Source organism: Lycorma delicatula, chromosome 12 (assembly GCF_047948215.1).
Source record: "Lycorma delicatula isolate Av1 chromosome 12, ASM4794821v1, whole genome shotgun sequence".
In the NCBI taxonomy this organism is placed as follows: Eukaryota; Metazoa; Arthropoda; class Insecta; order Hemiptera; family Fulgoridae; genus Lycorma; species Lycorma delicatula.
In genome coordinates, this window is record NC_134466.1 from 21,265,854 (window position 1) to 21,284,155 (window position 18,302).

The 18,302-nt window shown below is 30.2% G+C and overlaps 1 protein-coding gene across 7 annotated transcripts in view; it reads left to right on the forward strand.

Annotated features, from left to right (window-relative positions):
- Nucleotides 1-18,302, forward strand: part of LOC142333100 (uncharacterized) — a 97,560-nt gene that overhangs the window by 13,344 nt on the left and 65,914 nt on the right. For 6 of the 7 annotated variants that reach the window (XM_075380007.1, XM_075380009.1, XM_075380011.1 and 3 more), the window contains exons 2-3: nucleotides 3,085-3,238; nucleotides 14,259-14,315. In XM_075380007.1, the coding sequence (XP_075236122.1) occupies nucleotides 3,132-3,238; nucleotides 14,259-14,315 (164 nt within the window). In that variant the 5' untranslated portion in view covers nucleotides 3,085-3,131. Of the gene's footprint in view, nucleotides 1-3,084; nucleotides 3,239-8,940; nucleotides 9,135-14,258; nucleotides 14,316-18,302 lie in introns of those variants that run through there. The other variant, XM_075380010.1, reaches the window with a different exon arrangement.

The window sequence follows — 18,302 nt, forward strand, 5'->3', positions numbered from 1 at the left end:
AATGAGTTGGAGATAGTTGTTACTAGGACTCAAAGTAATAAAGCTCCAGGATTTTATAGAATTCTATAAGAAACCATCGATGAATATTTACATATTCTAGTAAATTGTTTAATACTGGATACTGCCCTTGAGTTGTACATCAAAGCCATCACCATTTAATCTACAAGAAAGGTTTCTCTTAATTACAGAGGAATTTATTTTTTGTACCGTATCAAATCTCTTCTCTGGAATCCTGCCTCCAATGTTAGCGGATTGAGTTTCAAGGAATATCATTTCAAATGAGTACCAAACTGGTTTTCACAGACTATATTCTTTGGTGGATAACAACTGCAATTTGTGTATTATAGCTCACTTTAAAGTAGGCGAGGGAGGCAAAAGATTAAACTCCTTTGTAGTTACCGACTTCAAGTATTTGTGAATCCAACTCTTGTGCTGCTTATCATTCATAGGCAGTTTTACAAAAAAAAATCAGCTGCAATGAAAATCACCGTAAATATCCTACGAAATAACCTCTCTCTTAGAAAAAGTCCCATATCCGCGAACAATCTGTCCCGGTATCAGAAACTGATGATAATTTTATACTGAGCCCTACTTTGGGGATATAAAAATTTGCAAATTTCAACTTATATACATGCAAAAATTGGAAATTAGAATTTAAGTATGTATTTAATATTTGTCCCTTCAAAATAACAGGTTACTCAAAAGATTAACAGAAATTGAAAAAGATAAGAGATGTGCGATAGCACAAAGAGTGGACTGTTATTGTTAGGAATTTAGGGTTTAATATAGTGTACGGTACAAATAACAGAGAGAGATGGAAAGATCAGTTTAATTTTATTCTAAAGAAAATTAACGAGAAATGTAAAGTGCGGTTTTAGAGGACAAGTTAGAAGCAATACCACGATAAATCATAAATTATATTTAAATTTGGGTGAAGGGACTATGTAAATGATTTAAATAACAGAAACTTTATTAATATTGAACTGTAATTGGAACTGTACGGAAAAGGACTAACGCCTGGATAGGGTTTTTGTGGGTAGGTCGGTTTAGCCAGCCCTCTGCTGGTACGTAAAGCAATTCCCCTCTTAAAAAAAGATTATACTCCAATGTTCACCTTAATAAAAAGTTTAAATTATTATAGAACGGTATTTAAATTGCATTATTTCTATCGATTTTATTTCACGACAACGTTCCAGGAAATATTTCTATCTCTTTTCGAGTAATAACTTTTAATAATAAAAAATCTCATCAAATCTTTCATTTACGTATCGACAGACGAATTATCTTTTAATGAGGGCACAATGAATTTTTATTTGTGTAATTTGAGTTTGGAATAATACATTCTAAAGAAAGAGAGTTAAATTATATTTTATGTTTTTTTCTATTCAGCTTTAGAAGGGAAAGTATTGCAATCGATTTAATTTAGCATATGAGGTTTTCACTGGATCTTGACGTTTTGACCCCTAAGGAAACCAAAGAACTAAAAAACCGGATGGAAATTTTCCGGATGTTAATGTTCGTATGTACGTGTGTGTGGACGGTATCACATTCTAAACCACCTTATATCTCTAGAACTATCGGATCGATATTGACGAAATCTGGTCAGATTATTTCTGCATTTGGGGCAGTGATTCCATTAATTTTCAACTTAAAAGGCCAAGAGGGTGAGGCTGTAGAACAAGGTCCCTCTGTATTTTGAGATTTTGCCTAATTAAGATAGTATTTTTCTTAGGCATATTTGTAAAATAATTAAAAAATAACAATATCTGCAATAAAAACTTTTGCAACTCAGAATTTTGCAATGCTATGCTGTGACGTCACAGGTGAGCGATAAAATTAAATAAATGAGTAATATTTAAAATGTAAATAAGTAGCTGTGTGTACATATATTATATATATATATATATACAGTTACTTATTTACATATATATATTTATATATAGTAAGAAATACATAGATGAAAAAGGTTGATATGGACACCACATGACTTAGTTGTACGCCTATTAAATTACACGTACACAATTTTTTGAAATGAAAAGTACATAAAAATTTATTTCATTAATAACTTCTGATATTTTTTTAATGTTTATTATTGAATAATTATTTACATAATATTTTTTTTTTTACAGTCACAGGTTAATAGTTAATAATACATCAATAGTTAAAAAAAAGGATATTAAGTCTGATTCGAACCGATTAGCCTTCCTGTTAAGTCTAAATATTTCATTGATTAAAATTTCATTTGGCTACAACACTGGAACCAATGAAAATAAGTACCACTTATGATGCGTCGTTGAAAAGCTCTGAATGAGGACTTATTACTGCAATTAAGAAAAAGTTCATAATCCAAATTTTGTGATTTTTTGGCTTTTCTGGATACTTTTGGTTCAGTCGATTACAGCCAAAAGGGATAGTGCACAAGTAGATCTTACAACAGTTCTAAATCCAAAATTTCAACATCCTACGGCTAATAGTTTTTGAGTTATGCGAAATAAATACGTATACAGACGTACTTCCGTTACTTCGTATGAGGAAGTAAAAACAGGCATTAAGAAAACACAAATGGATGTAACTACTGTACTTACGCATCAGCCCGTCGACCAACAAACTGCAAAATTTATGTTATTCTTAATATCTAAATAAATAAATGATATATAAATAGGTAAATAAGCTAATAAATAAATGTAATCTAAAAAGAAACATTTTGTTTCCTTTAATTTTTTCAGGTCATTTTAGAAAGGGTTCATTTGCTCATTACTTTCATTTTTAAAATATACAAATGTGGGATTCATCGAAGCGAAAAGTTTAAGATATAAAAGGAAAACAAAATAAGACTTAAATTTTACGTGTTATATGTAATTTACTTATTTTTATGAAACAAATTCAGTTATTGCAGGATGAATGTAACTGGGGTACAACAGACTGAGACTACAATTTTTTATTCGAGTTATTTAGAAGGGTAAACCATTAGAATGAGAAAATGTTTACAAAAATATTTTATTTTGTATTTAGTTAAATTCAACATTTAGTTACTGAAACTATTATATACCTTATCCTAATTCTTACATTTTCTTCTGACGGTAGGACGTCCGACAACCCCATCCGTGGCATCATCGCCTGTCACTGCCTAAATGGGACGTCTAGACAACACAAGATTTCAGCGGCTCGCATCGGACTTTTCCGCTACCAAATTTTCAAATAAGAAGGGAACTCTCAGTATTCATTCACAACCTACAAGGTAGAACAAAATAAAAAATAAAAATTAAGAAAATCATAATAGAAATAGATATTTTGTTAACAGATTACCCGGATGGTAAGTAAATGTTGAATAAGAAAACAATATAGTAAAATAAAAATCATGAACTGCATTTCAGTTCACCCTAGTCGGAATCGGTAAAGAAAACGGCTCGGCACACGTGATGATTCATGAAACCACACATGTATTCAAACCTTTGAAACAATAACAACTCGGCTATTTATTAACCGTTTTTTAAAAATAAAAGGCTTTATGTTTTAGTAATAACATACATTTTGGTAAAACTAATATTTATGGAGATATAATGGATTGAAAATGAAAAATGGCCGACATTTTGTAACTTTCAAAGGTATTTAAGTCTTGATTTTTGCCAATTTTAAAACTTTATTACCAACACGCTTACCAAATATTAATGTGATTCGACCATCTGAACCACAAATATACATTTTTATATAAAATTAACAAAATGGCGGACGGTGGGAGAACGAAGGAAAAATTGCCATTTTTCGTAAGGATATTTTTTGTTTAATTTTACAAGTAGAATCCGAAAAGTATAGCCAGCCCACCCTTTTAGAAATGCTCTGTAGACTTTTTTTTTTGCTTTTTTCTTTACTGAGTAGACGCGAATTATACAATACACTTGGTAGGAATTCTTTTTTTTTTTGCTGCTTTTTACTACCGATCGCAGTTTTTCTCATGGCTGTGACGCATGTAAACAATCTGAGTTATTAGAAACACTATTAGAGTTATTCAATTAAGAATAATACTTCACACGCAACCAGCCTCTGTGAAGAAAAGAATGCAGTTGATGATTAGAGGACTACATCTGCATTTTGGTAGGCTAAGCATGGCATACCGAAGTACAGCATTAAGTTTATCTGAATGAAGAAGACGACGGGAAAAGTGACTTTTTTTGTCACTTTTCATAGGACGATTTTAGAAACGATTTTTATTTGATGTCAGGTATCTAACATGTTTTGCACGTCGGTTCAAAATACACGAGATTCAATTAGCAGGGTCTAAGTACAAAGATTACGTAATTACTCTGTATGTAATGAAGAACTTTTTTGGGGTTCCGATCGATAAAATTTTTTTATGTGTGTTACATCCTCAAATTGTTCACAATCTAGATAAAAGTTATATAAATTGGCAGATTAGATTAATCAAATGTCTTTGTCAATTTCGTAAGCATTTTATTATATTTAAAAAGAGTCATAATATGTTGTTTTTAAAACTTTTCATAATTAATTAAAATCTTGCGGTTTTTATTCTAAAACATGCTCCGAAAGGTACAGAAATTAATATTTTTCTTTCATGCCGTTTGTGATAAATAAGATGCTGCATGGAATATAATACTGTTACGGACTCGCATAGAATTGAAATCTCTTCATTATTAATATTACTTGTTCGTTATTGTTTTCCTTAATTTTTTTTCTTTGTAATTTAGTTGAATATTTATTCCAAATTTTTTTTTTAGTACGTAATATTAAATATAATTTTTGGTTAACTATAGTGACCAAGATATTTCAATGTTTTTCTTCCCGTCATGCAGTTTTCGGCAATTAAATTTAGCCAGTAAATTACAAGTCTTAAAACGTAATTCTTCTATTACCAGAAAGAAATTACAAATTTATTTAATATATAAAATTAAATACTTGCGATACTTAGAATTCTGAGGGAAAACTTAACGGGATCACAGGAAATGTATTTCTAAGGAGGATATATTACATCAGAATCTTTAAGAACTGACAATTTTTTCTGATATACGCAAATTATTTTCTGGTTTATTGAAGCCAAGTAATTTGTCCTAGACATTGAAAGAGCTGATATAATATTTAAAGAAGCCCGCACTTTGTTAACGTTTAACGATTGTGTTATCTGTTCTGATTAAATATATAATGTGGAAAAGTTATCCTGGAAGTTCTCGACAGGTGCGGACACTGGCCTTTCTGTCTGCAAAGCTTGACGGCTAGAGCCGTTTCGCTGGTCGATATAGAATTTTCTCGATGAAATTGCCTTGTTCAAATAAAATAAAGTTCAGCTCTTGCAGAACCGTTAGTAAATTTTTATTCAAATTACTTCTAACGGTATTAATGCTGTAAACGTTCGTCATCTGAAAGATGGATCGGAAATTGCAAATCGGCCGAGCCATCTAACGAAGCGAGTTCGTCCCCGTGTAATTTTAATTTTATAACTTTATACTTTTGTTACTATACCCCCAACTTTTTAGTTCAGATAAGAATGAAAGTAGGGATGTACTCTTGATTAGGACCGAGAAAGACATATACAGTCTCTAATTTTATTTTCTAATCTGTTTAATATAAATTAAATAATCCATAATTAATTTTCATTTTGTAAGGGTTCCTAACAGACTCTGGGTCAGAGCTCTAAAGTGACCCGGAGGGTGGTTGGCGGGGAGAAATTTCAATTATTCGGTTATCGATTACTAAACCGATTGGCTAAGCCTTTCTAAAAGTAATTTTTGATAATGGAGCAAAAAAAAATTGTTTGGATTTACGCAATAAGTTATTATATATTTTTTATAATTTAATAAAGTTATAATTTAATAAATAAGTCGTATGTAAAAAAATATAAAAATCCATGTTCATAAAACAGTATCACCCCAGTAAAAAATTACCGATGTAAATTTTTATTTCATATTTATGAGATAATCTCTGTGAATTTATATGTATACCAATAATAATGTTTTTATAAAATCAAATAGGTTTTTATAAAAATTCATGTTACTTTTTTTGTTGAGTTAATATCGTTACTTTTTAACTAGAGAATTTGTTTAAACGTTTTGAGAAATTTGACGCTAAAAAAATTTGTTATAAGTTTTCACTTGTCTTGCTTCTATTTAATAACTACAACGGTTATAATAGCTATTTGAAAGCCATAGAACTAGGCATAAATAAAGGTTATTTTATGTTTATCTGAAAAAAAAAATATATATATATATATATATTTATAATAAATCAATATTTCTAACTGTATATAATATTTTATAATTACAAATAAAAAATTGAAGAAGAGAATTATTCTTATAAATTTGTAAATATAAAATATATTTTATTTTATTTTTATATAGGATCAGTTTATCTGGTGGTCCCGTTATGCGATTAATTTTTTAAAGAAATTGTCTCTCCCGCCAATATGAAATTTTCTTTCAATTTTCGTCACCTTCGACGACTTATACTTTTCAGTATAGCGTAATGTTATAATATATAATATATACCTTGTTCTCGTTTGGGTATTTCAATACTATTTTCGAAAACTAAAGAAAGTTGAAGTAAACTTAAGGTAAAATATTGTGAATATTTCAAAGAAACTTTACTCATGTTATTTTTACACGTTGGTTTTCATATTTACATAGAGATACAAATGTATCGTATTTGCTTTGATGTTATTAGTTTTCCCGCGTAAATTTAGCTCTATTCATAAAAATAAAAACTTTTTTTTTTTTTTTGTCTTCAGTCATTTGACTGGTTTGATGCAGCTCTCCAAGATTCCCTATCTAGTGCTAGTCGTTTCATTTCAGTATACCCTCTACATCCTACATCCCCAACAATTTGTTTTACATACTCCAAACGTGGCCTGCCTACACAATTTTTCCCTTCTACCTGTCCTTCCAATATTAAAGCGACTATTCCAGGATGCCTTAGTATGTGGCCTATAAGTCTGTCTCTTCTTTTAACTATATTTTTCCAAATGCTTTTTTCTTCATCTATTTGCCGTAATACCTCTTCATTTGTCACTTTATCCAACCATCTGATTTTTAACATTCTCCTATAGCACCGCATTTCAAAAGCTTCTAATCTTTTCTTCTCAGATACTCCGATCGTCCAAGTTTCACTTCCATATAAAGCGACACTCCAAACATACACTTTCAAAAATCTTTTCCTGACATTTAAATTAATTTTTGATGTAAACAAATTATATTTCTTACTGAAGGCTCGTTTAGCTTGTGCTATTCGGCATTTTATATCGCTCCTGCTTCGTCCATCTTTAGTAATTTTACTTCCCAAATAACAAAATTCTTCTACCTCCATAATCTTTTCTCCTCCTATTTTCACATTCAGCGGTCCATCTTTGTTATTTCTACTAAATTTCATTACTTTTGTTTTGTTCTTGTTTATTTTCATGCGATAGTTCTTGCGTAGGACTTCATCTATGCCGTTCATTGTTTCTTCTAAATCCTTTTTACTCTCGGCTAGAATTACTATATCATCAGCAAATCGTAGCATCTTTATCTTTTCACCTTGTACTGTTACTCCGAATCGAAATTGTTCTTTAACATCATTAACTGCTAGTTCCATGTAAAGATTAAAAAGTAACGGAGATAGAGAACATCCTTGTCGGACTCCCTTTCTTATTATGGCTTCTTTCTTATGTTCTTCAATTGTTATTGTTGCTGTTTGGTTCCTGTACATGTTAGCAATTGTTCTTCTATCTCTGTATTTGAACCCTAATTTTTTTAAAATGCTGAACATTTTATTCCAGTCTACGTTATCGAAAGCCTTTTCTAGGTCTATAAACGCCAAGTATGTTGGTTTGTTTTTCTTTAATCTTCCTTCTACTATTAATCTGAGGCCTAAAATTGCTTCCCTTGTCCCTATACTTTTCCTGAAACCAAATTGGTCTTCTCCTAACACTTCTTCCACTCTCCTCTCAATTCTTCTGTATAAAATTCTAGTTAAGATTTTTGATGCGTGACTAGTTAAACTAATTGTTCTGTATTCTTCACATTTATCTGCCCCTGCTTTCTTTGGTATCATAACTATAACACTTTTTTTGAAGTCTGATGGAAATTCCCCATTTTCATAAATATTACACACCAGTTTGTATAATCTATCAATCGCTTCCTCACCTGCACTGCGCAGTAATTCTACAGGTATTCCGTCTATTCCAGGTATTCCGTCTATTCCGTCTATAAAAATAAAAACATTAATAAAATATTTCAAATACAGAAAAAAACATGTATTTATTCTTATTTACATATTCTAATTTATATTATTCTTAAACAGTTTTTTTATTTATTTATTTTTTTGTGAATTATTTTAAATTATTTAAATTCGTTTTTTTTAGAAGTCTGTCTTTTTTTTTGTTTTTCTGTTTACACTTCGAGAATCACGGTCAGGTATTACTTCAGAGGTTGAATGAGGATGATATGTATGAGTGTAAATAAAGTGTAGTCTTGTACGGCCTCAGGTCGACCATGTCGGAGATGTGTAGTTAATTGAAACCCGACCACCAAAGAACACCGGTATTCACGATCTAGTGTTCAAATCCGTATAAAATAACTGCCTTTACTAGGATTTGAACGTTGGAACTCTCGACTTCGAAATCAACTGATTTGCGAAGACACCTTCACAACTAGACCAACCCGATGGATTTGTAGAAACCTATCTAGTTTAGAAAAATGTTTATTTATTGTTTAATTTAAAGATCGGGGACGTGGAAGATAGAAAAATATGAGAGTAAAGAATATATTTGTCTCCACCTTACATTTTTTTTTTTAATTTTCCATTTATTTAAAACGCGTATTGAAAAATAAAATTAATATACGTTGCATAAAGTAGGGTGGGGGTATCCTGTTTTGTGTACTTGCCAAGTGTATCTCTTCTATTCGTCAGCGATATATTCAATCGAATGACGTCAAAGTATGAGAATATATATATAAGAGCATTAACAACGTATGTATTGAGTATTGTAGTTAGGAGTATCGATCTATCTTGTATTCTGAATAGATAAGGTTATAAAATTTATACAATTATTCATATTCTACGAAAAAGTTAAGAGTTTTGAACATGCGAATCATAATCTACGTTATGAGCTTTTTTATGATCAGTGCGGCGAAAGTTCGTAATGAAAAAGAGTAAGTACTTTAAAGATCTGTGTATTTGTGTCTGTGTGTTTAGAATTATTGAACTGAATATATTCTTATAATATAAGAAGTATTTAAAAATTACGTTAAAAAAATTTAATTCTAAATACCTGGCCTGTGTATTTTAGTTAATCAGAAAGAGAAAACAGAATACTCAAGATTTATCAAAAGATTATTTTGATCTGAATGTAGTTTAAATAGGATAGTCTTAATAGATTTAATATATATGAAAAAAGTTTTTAATAAAATAAATTAAAAGAAAAAAAAAACTTTTTGAATTCTAATTTAAATTTTGACTATTATTTAAGTTTTCACCAGTAATTAATTTTTTGGTAGTTATTATTTATTCGGCGCACTCTTTAAGAAAAAACAAAAAAAATAAAGAAGAATTAAAAAAGTATTTTTAATAAAAAAAGGCATTTGCAAAAAAAAATACTTTTTTTAATAATTGCTTATTTGAAACCTGTCTAATTTAATTTAAAGATGTTATTCTAATTACTTATTTTACTTACTTTCTACTTAAAATTCGAGTAGGTCTGTAAAAGTTTAACAAAAGTCCTTCGCATGAATCTGATAAGAAATAATTTTTACATTTCCGGCTGTTGTGAATAACAGACGGAAAATATTTTTTTCTGTAAAAAACCTCTATTCGCTTCTTTTTTTACTTTTATGCGAATCCAAAATTTCTGGAACGATAGTTAAAAAAATTTATGAGCATATATATTTGTGTGTTGGCGCTATTTCAATTAATGTTTCATGTACTGTTTAATGTACGATAATTATATTACCATAATCTGTAACTATGATGCTAAGATTAACAGAATTTAAATCGGTGTGTGAAAAATACCTTGCTTCAGCTGGATTTTACTTCAGCTTTAACATTAATTTATACAATTGTATTAATACTAACGGTGGCAAATGCTTAGTTAAACAACCTAAAATAGTCGCCGTTCCAAACATGGATTTTTTAATCGCGTAATCAATATTCTTATGAATCATTCCTGATGATAAAAAAAGTACTTTTAAGTATGTTTATTTATCAAGTCTTTCAATTTCTCCATTTTTATAGGCTTCATTTGTTTAGATTTCCCTCCCTGTCAAAAGATAATTGCCTTCGTCTTCACAGTATTCACTTACAATTATTATTAATATAAAAGCACTGTGCTAACATTGCCACTTAAATGTGTTTCAATTTTTATGAGTTAGAAAGGATGACAAGATAATCTGCAAATAACAAAATATTAATTTAATTTGCCTGATTTATTCTTACTTCTCTAACACCATTCTGTTCAAACAATTACGCTAATCTTATGGAAATAACAAGGGCGGAATATAGCCGTCCTGAAAAATACCTTTTTTAGCTGAATTTAATCGCTATTTAAGGTTTTTTTGAGTTAGAATAAGTAGTCTTTTTTTAAATATTTACCATTTTGTAATTTGCACCGATGCTGGATAATTTTTAAAATAACTTATTCTTATTTCCGGTATTAAATGCGATTTTAAAATGAAACAAATACAGCGATTAACATTTTTGTCATTTATTTAAGTTTAGTATTAATCAGGAGACTAAAAAGCAAAATATTATCTATGTATTTTTTATCATACCTAAATCCACTCTGCTTCTACGGCAAAATTTTCCTGTTTTCCACCACCGCGTCTGTCTCCTGATTAGAACAAATGTAAAGTACTTGACAATAGTTTTTATTAAGAGCGATCCCTCTCTAGTTAATAGGATCGGTTTTATCTCTTTCCTTGATCAGCTCATCCAGAAAAATCTGATTTTGACACCGCATGACTTCCATGTACGCTTATTAAATTACATATACACACTTTTTACTGCACTTGGTTTAAACTTATTTAATTTGAAAGTGTGATACGATCCTGCAATTCTTTAATAAAGTGAATAGTAACATAATCGCTGAAATATTAATTGTTATTATCAACAAATATTTATACAATTATTAATTCAACAATCTTACATGAAATATTAGAATAGAGTAAAAGTCCCTTTATTACTGATATTACTAGATCAGTATTATTCGTATCTTCGTGAGTTACCGATTAACAAACGTTTCAGATTTCTGGTGTGTCGTATAAATAATAGTTAATAATAATTAAACTATTCCGATTAGTGAACTCCTGTATACTGGTTGCAAATGTTAATTTCGATCTTATTGTGTAAAATATTCCGTCTGTATTATTGGATTGTTTGATGAATAATGAAAAATGAAAATGAAAGATAACATGAAGAAATATATCTCAAAAAAACTACAAGATGACTATGAAGAAGAAAACGTTAAGAACCAAGGAAGAATAAAAGATTAAGGGAGGATGATGAATATAAAGTGAGAAAAAATTTGAAAACAATGAGAAAGTGAACACAAATTAAGATCGGAAATATTATATCAAACCAAACAGCGATTAAATGATTTGCAACAAAAACAAATAAACGAAATGATGATCAACTCCGACCTAGGGAGAATATTGTCTGACAATATCAGAGGAGTAATGAACTAAAAGATGAGAATCTTTTCCAGTTTATTAAAGATCGGGCATGTGTGCCTCAGTGTGTGTGTGTGTGTGTTGTTCTTATGAAGATCTATTTTTCATTCACTCTGTAGTTAACTTTATGTAGATAAAATTAAACTAGAAAATCCAAAAATAATACGATTCTAAATTATAATTTTCAATTAATATTAAATAATCAAATGTTTCACCAAATCTATTACATATAAACATATGTAATACCTATTAAGTTACATATACACATTTTTAAAAGTACAAAAAATTTTATTTTACTAATAACTTTTAAATTTTCATTTTTTTTTTAATTGTTATTATTGAATAATTATTTATTGTTTTTTTTTTTACAAACACGGGTTAATAATTATTAATATATTTAAATTAAAAAAATAATTAAAGAAATAAATTTAAAAAAAATACTTATAAAAAGGAGATGAAGTCTGATTCAATTCAATGTGCCTTCCCCATATAAGATCCAAATATGTCATTAATTAAAAATTTATTTGGCTATAAATATATATATATATATATATATATATAATTGAAAAGATCTCAATGGGCCTCAAATTCTTTTTGGATTTTGGGATTTTTTGGACACTTTTGGTTCAGTCGATTGCAATAACTAGATGTTACAACAGTCCTAAATCCATAATTTCAGCATCCTGCGGCTAATCGTTTTTGAGTTATGCGAGATATATACGTGCAGACGTCACGCCGAAACTACACAAAATGGATTCCGGAACGGTCAAAATGGTAATTTCCGTTGAAATCTGAAAACCGAAATTTTTCGCGATCAAAATACTACCTTTACTTCGTACAAGGAGTAAAAACACGCAGCCGATTACAGTATTAAACAAATTTAAGACATATCGTCCTAAACCGGCATAATATTATAAATTTCACAGGGTATTTGTTTTGTAGGTAGGGCCTACCTCGTTTGCACCATACAAGCACACTTTGGAATTCCTCTACCTTAATTAATTTTTAAAACATTAAGTAGTTAATATAATCCGAAGCCAAGATGCTAACAGGTATATAGACTATTCAGCCGGTATTTTTTTCTGTATTTTTCGGGGGAAAATATTATAATTTTTGTACAATATTAAAATTAGTTGCAAAATTACTTTATCGCACATTGTAAACGTGAAAGGTAAATAATTTTTTTTACAGATTTAACTTTTAAAATATGTTTTATTTACACCTTTTTTTGTTTACAATATTCTTTATTGTTTTCTCCATCCAGTGATTTTTATGGTTTTTATATATATATATATATATATAGAAGTAGTTGAAGATAGTTTCGTTAGCTTTCCTCCATCCATTCTGTATAAGTGTAAGAAGTAGTTTTGCCTCCTTTTTCTCATTACATCTTCCATTTTGTACATTCCTTCACTTTGGGTCCAAGAACTCGTCTTAATATTCTCCCCCCCACAATCTTAATCCATTTCATATGTCCAATACCGTTCAGACAATGGAATTCAATTGCACGCAGTACTTCTGGTCTCACTCCTGTGCAATAATTACTTTTTTATTTCTTTTTTAAAATTTATTTTTTGTTTTCTGTTATATGCTAGTCATAGTTACAGTTATATGTTAGTCTTCTTCCTAATTTCTTATTCTGCAGTGACCCTTTATTTTAGTTACTTAGCAAGGCACATTTTCCCAAGTACTGTACTTGAGTCCTTTCTTCGCTGTATTTATCAGGGACAAATTCTCCGAGTATTTAAATTTTGGAAATGTTTTTGTTAATGTATCCTTAATTTTCTTCGGTAGTTTACTACCTATTCCAACTTCTAATAATTTAAATAGCGATTCACGATTGCTTATCTCCGAAAAGATATATTGGCTTAATCGATAAGCAAACTTTGCAGTGGAGCGGCATGAATAAGTATTGACTTAGTAAGAAGTACGTATTTATGGTAAAATGTTTATTTTAATTATTGTAATTAGACAAACATTGTTTATCACAGAATCAAAAACTTTTGGAGAGTTTATTTTAGCGCTCTGATTCTGAAGGCCTTACATCTATTAAATGTCTAAACTTATTCTCCGATGAATAACATTCAGAGGGTAAGATAGATTAAGTTTGGCTATATTTCCTTTTCTTGATTTTTCGTTATTTCCACACTTCTTTCATCCTTTGAGAGTGTTGTTCGTTCTTTTCATATGTTCAGTTACTTCCATGGGTTGATTGACAAAAATCAAAAAGCTCCATCATTATACGTTTTTTTTTCAATTAAAAAATAAAATTAACATATAAAAATTTGTACAGCTTTAGAAAGATTTGTTCGGGTTTTTCTTTGTTAGCTAATTATTATTATTTAACATACGCAGAAATAACGAAAAAAATTATTAATGCAAATAAAAAAATTAACATTAATATTGCTATAAAAGCTAAAGTAGAAGTTCTACGATTCTCTTAATAAATCTCATAACATGAAAACAATTACAATTAAACCATGGAAAATATTTCCTTGATTATGGGATAGTTTCCGATATATTTATCTTGACATCGTTAATTTAAGTTAATAAATAATATGTAGTAAATATCGATTTAAGGAATAATACATTATTTACCTGTTTAAATTTCAGCATATTTACATCTATAGCGTATATTCACCATGAAAAGTACCCAAATCTTCAAGCGAGGTATTTATAATATATATGTGATATATATAAATCCATCTGTTCATTGTTATCTATATTTTTATAAATTATTGTTTATATTATAGCATCGCCAGTAGACCATGAAATCGAATAGTACTTTTTTAATTTCAAGGTATGCCCGCTGCTATTTAAATGTAAAAAAAAATTTTGTTAGTACGTGTGTTTACTTCCAGTCTGTTTAATTTAATTATGATTTTGAATTACATAGTATAAATGAATTATACGAGGGAGATCTCTAAAGTAAAGACCGCTGGTAATTTATTTCCCTAAGGGTGGTTACATCGTGCATGGCCACGCTAATAATGTACACACTGCATTGTTATTTGTAAGTTGTTGCGTTGTAGATCTTTGATTAAGTGTGAGTTATTACGTTATAAAATGAAAATCGATGTTGCCGCCGACTGTAAAATAGGTGGTCATACGTTTTTTAAGCCATCAAAAGGTTAAGCCGGTTGAAATTCATAGACACTTGGTTGCTGTGTTCTTTGATAATGTAATAAATGAAAGAAATGCCCGAAGATGGTTTAAAAATAACAGAATTAATGTGCATGATGATTAACGTTCGGGAAGCCCCTCATTAATAACCGAAGACTTGTTGAAACGGGTCGATGATGAAATCGCAAAACATCATCGCTCAACGATTTCCGACCTCGCCCTTCTTTTTCCTGATGTTTCAAGAGCTGTTACCGGTCGAGATCGTTTAGGCTTCAAAAAGAATTTTACTCGTCGGTTGCCGCACGACTTAACGGAACGTCACAAAAAAATCCGAATGGGATCTGCTTTGGAATTTTTGATACGCTATATAGATAAAAGGGATGAGTCCCATAATTCAATTGTTACCGGCGATGAAACGTGGATTTCGTATTACACGCCAGAGAGAAAACGGCAGTCAAGTGAATGGCGTCATCCTCAATCACCATCCAGACAGACAAAGGTCAAGCCACAGCCGCTTAGACGAAAACTGATGTCTTTTGGGATCGGTTTGGCATACTGCTGATCGATTTCGTGCCGCGTGGTACGACTATAAATGCAGAAGCCTACTGCAAAATTCTACGTAAGTTACGGCGCGCTATGAAAAATCGGCGTCGTGGACGGCTGACAGACGACGTCATCCTGCTGCATGATAATGCACGTCCCCATATTGCACATGTCCACATCCAGAATAATTGGATGGGAAAAAAATACTATTAATCAATGGCTAAATAGGCTGGCGGCAGAAGAATACGATGCGGATGTACTGAAGCTGGTGTATTGCTACGATAAATGTCTTAATTAATATGGCGATTATATAGAGAAGTAGTATAAGGTATGTAGTTTAAGATAAATAAATAAAAAATTGTTTTCAGAATAGAATTAGTTTTTAGAATATTTTTTTTTACAATGAAACGGTTTTTACTTTAGAGATAACCTCTTGTTTAATTAAAATATTACAATAATATAAAATACATGCGTAAAACTTTTAATGTATATTTTGCTTACTTAAATATCATGTTTTGATGTTTTAAATAACTTTCAATTTTTAAAAAATGGATAAGTGACAGAAAAATTAAGTTCAGAGATTACATTACTTAAGACGCCTTCATGATCCTAAATTTTCTTGCAAAACGTGTTTAAAAGTAAATTTTTGCAAGAAAAGCAAAAGTGAAAATTACGTGTCTTCATTAAAATAATAAAGGAAAGCAAAGAAACGCTGTAAAGAGACCTTTACTGCACAGGTGATCCTGATTCCTTTACCAAGAGCTAATCATCTCTGACTTAAAGAATTTGCTTCAGTTTAATTCTTAAGTTTTCTTAATTACTATTTTTCTTGAATTTTCATTAAAAAAAAGTGTTTAAATATTTTTATATCATTATATCATACTAATATATATAAGCAGAGCCATACTTAACCTTGTATACGTAGAGTATATCATACTATGCTTCTGGAGGTGCATCATTATTATGTAAAATTTCATAAATAAAAAATTAAAATGAGGAAAATAAAAGAAAAGAAATCATTTTTTTACAATATTATGAAAAAAGTAATAGATAAATTATATTAAAAAAATTATGCACCCATGAATGGATATGACCTGTCAGATTATACAAGTTTGTTCATCCTGTATTCGATTTTTCCCCGTTTATGGAAGAAATATTCGGTAATTATTTAGCAAATAAAATTGCATTTATTAATGATTTATGTTAACGATATTTAGCTATGAGAATTTCTATATTCCCAAATAATATTTGATATGCCGTTTTTATATTTATTAAATAAAAATTACAAATCTTTTAAACGACATATACTCTTTGTGTAAATTATCAGTTTCCACAGATCCAGTCAAGTATACAATTTGAACGAAATATATTTAGCTTTGATTCACATTCCCTCCGGTATCAGTTTGTTTGTGTTGTTTTATGATTTGCTGTACACAACATATCAGAAATTTGTAGGCATTTCATTTTAGTTATAGTAAGATACTGAGTGAGCAACATAAAACCGAACCTGTAACGTAACCGCTGCAGAATCGGTAGGTTATGTTAGAATGAAATTTTATGCATGATACGAACAAATTAAATAAGAAAAACATAAAATGTAATTTAAATGTTGCATTTATTTACCTTATTGCAACAAAAGATGTGCACAATGAACATCCTGGGCATCGATGCACTTTTGTGCTCGACTGATCATATCGAGAGTCGTCTGACGCAAATGTTGTTAGTTGCGTTGATTTCTCGTTGAATTTTCAACTTCACTTCATTAATATTATGGGAATTATATGAATAAACTCTCTCCTTTAAGTAGCCCGAAGGTAAAAAAAATCGCAAGTAGAGACCTCTGTCCACCAACAATGTTTTCGAGAAGCCTGTTGCTATAATCAAGTCGTTTCGGTTTGTCTGTCTCCTTCGGTTGTTGCACAGTTGTAAAGCGGTACTGTTTCAATTTTAATTCGTGAAGAATTTATCGACAAAATGTGTATTTAACACCAGATTATTTGGATAACTTGCGTAGCGATTTTTTGGACCGGCAGTAATTCTCCTTTCAGCATCGGCAATGGCCTGTGGAGTCCTAACGGCAAGTTGCCTATTTGTTTTTTCATTTGAAAGTGAACTTTCAATGTACGCCATTTTTTAACTAAATGGTGTTTGCTATTCTTCGCTGGGATTCGGAAATTATTCTACAAATACTTGTGATTCTTCAAACGATCCAGAACGATTATTGGCCTCAACTATAGCTACCCTCTCCTGGATTGACTAAGGCATTTTACACAAACACAAATTAAATTTTCTCTAGTTTTTTTTACTGTTCAGCCTCCGTTAATTACTTTACAGATAATACTTCAGAGGATGAATGAGGATGATATGTATGAGTGTAAATGAAGTGTAGTCTTGTACAGTCTCAGTTCGACCATTCCTGAGATGTGCGGTAAATTGAAACCCAACCATCAAACAACACCGCTATCCATTATCTAGTAACCAAATCCGTGTAAAAATAACTGACTTTACACACAAACACAACTGCAATAAACAATACCGCACTGCACAAAAATACTGTACTGACACGTAACATTCTGAGAAACGGCAGCAACAATCAGTAGTAACATATACATCCACTAGCCGCGCGAGTTGTGTGAGAGTCTTTCATAAGTAGTGCTCGGTAGCGGTTTCATTATGGGTTCGGTTTTATGTTGCTCATTTTGTATATTATTTTGAAAAATTATGAAAATGTGAAAATTAGCGATTATGTTTTAAACAATAGAGGAAAATTTAGTAAAATCTTATAATATAATGATAAAAAAGTTATTGTAAGAAATTCGGAAGCTTTTAAATAACGAAAATAAACGCAAATTGTAAACTACAAATAATGCCGATTTCAATGAATTTATAGTTGTTAGTGTACAAATATTACATCACAAAAGTAACACCACATTACAGCGTAGATAGATTTGATTTCCTTTTGACAGAAAATCTATGATCTCAGCGGGAATA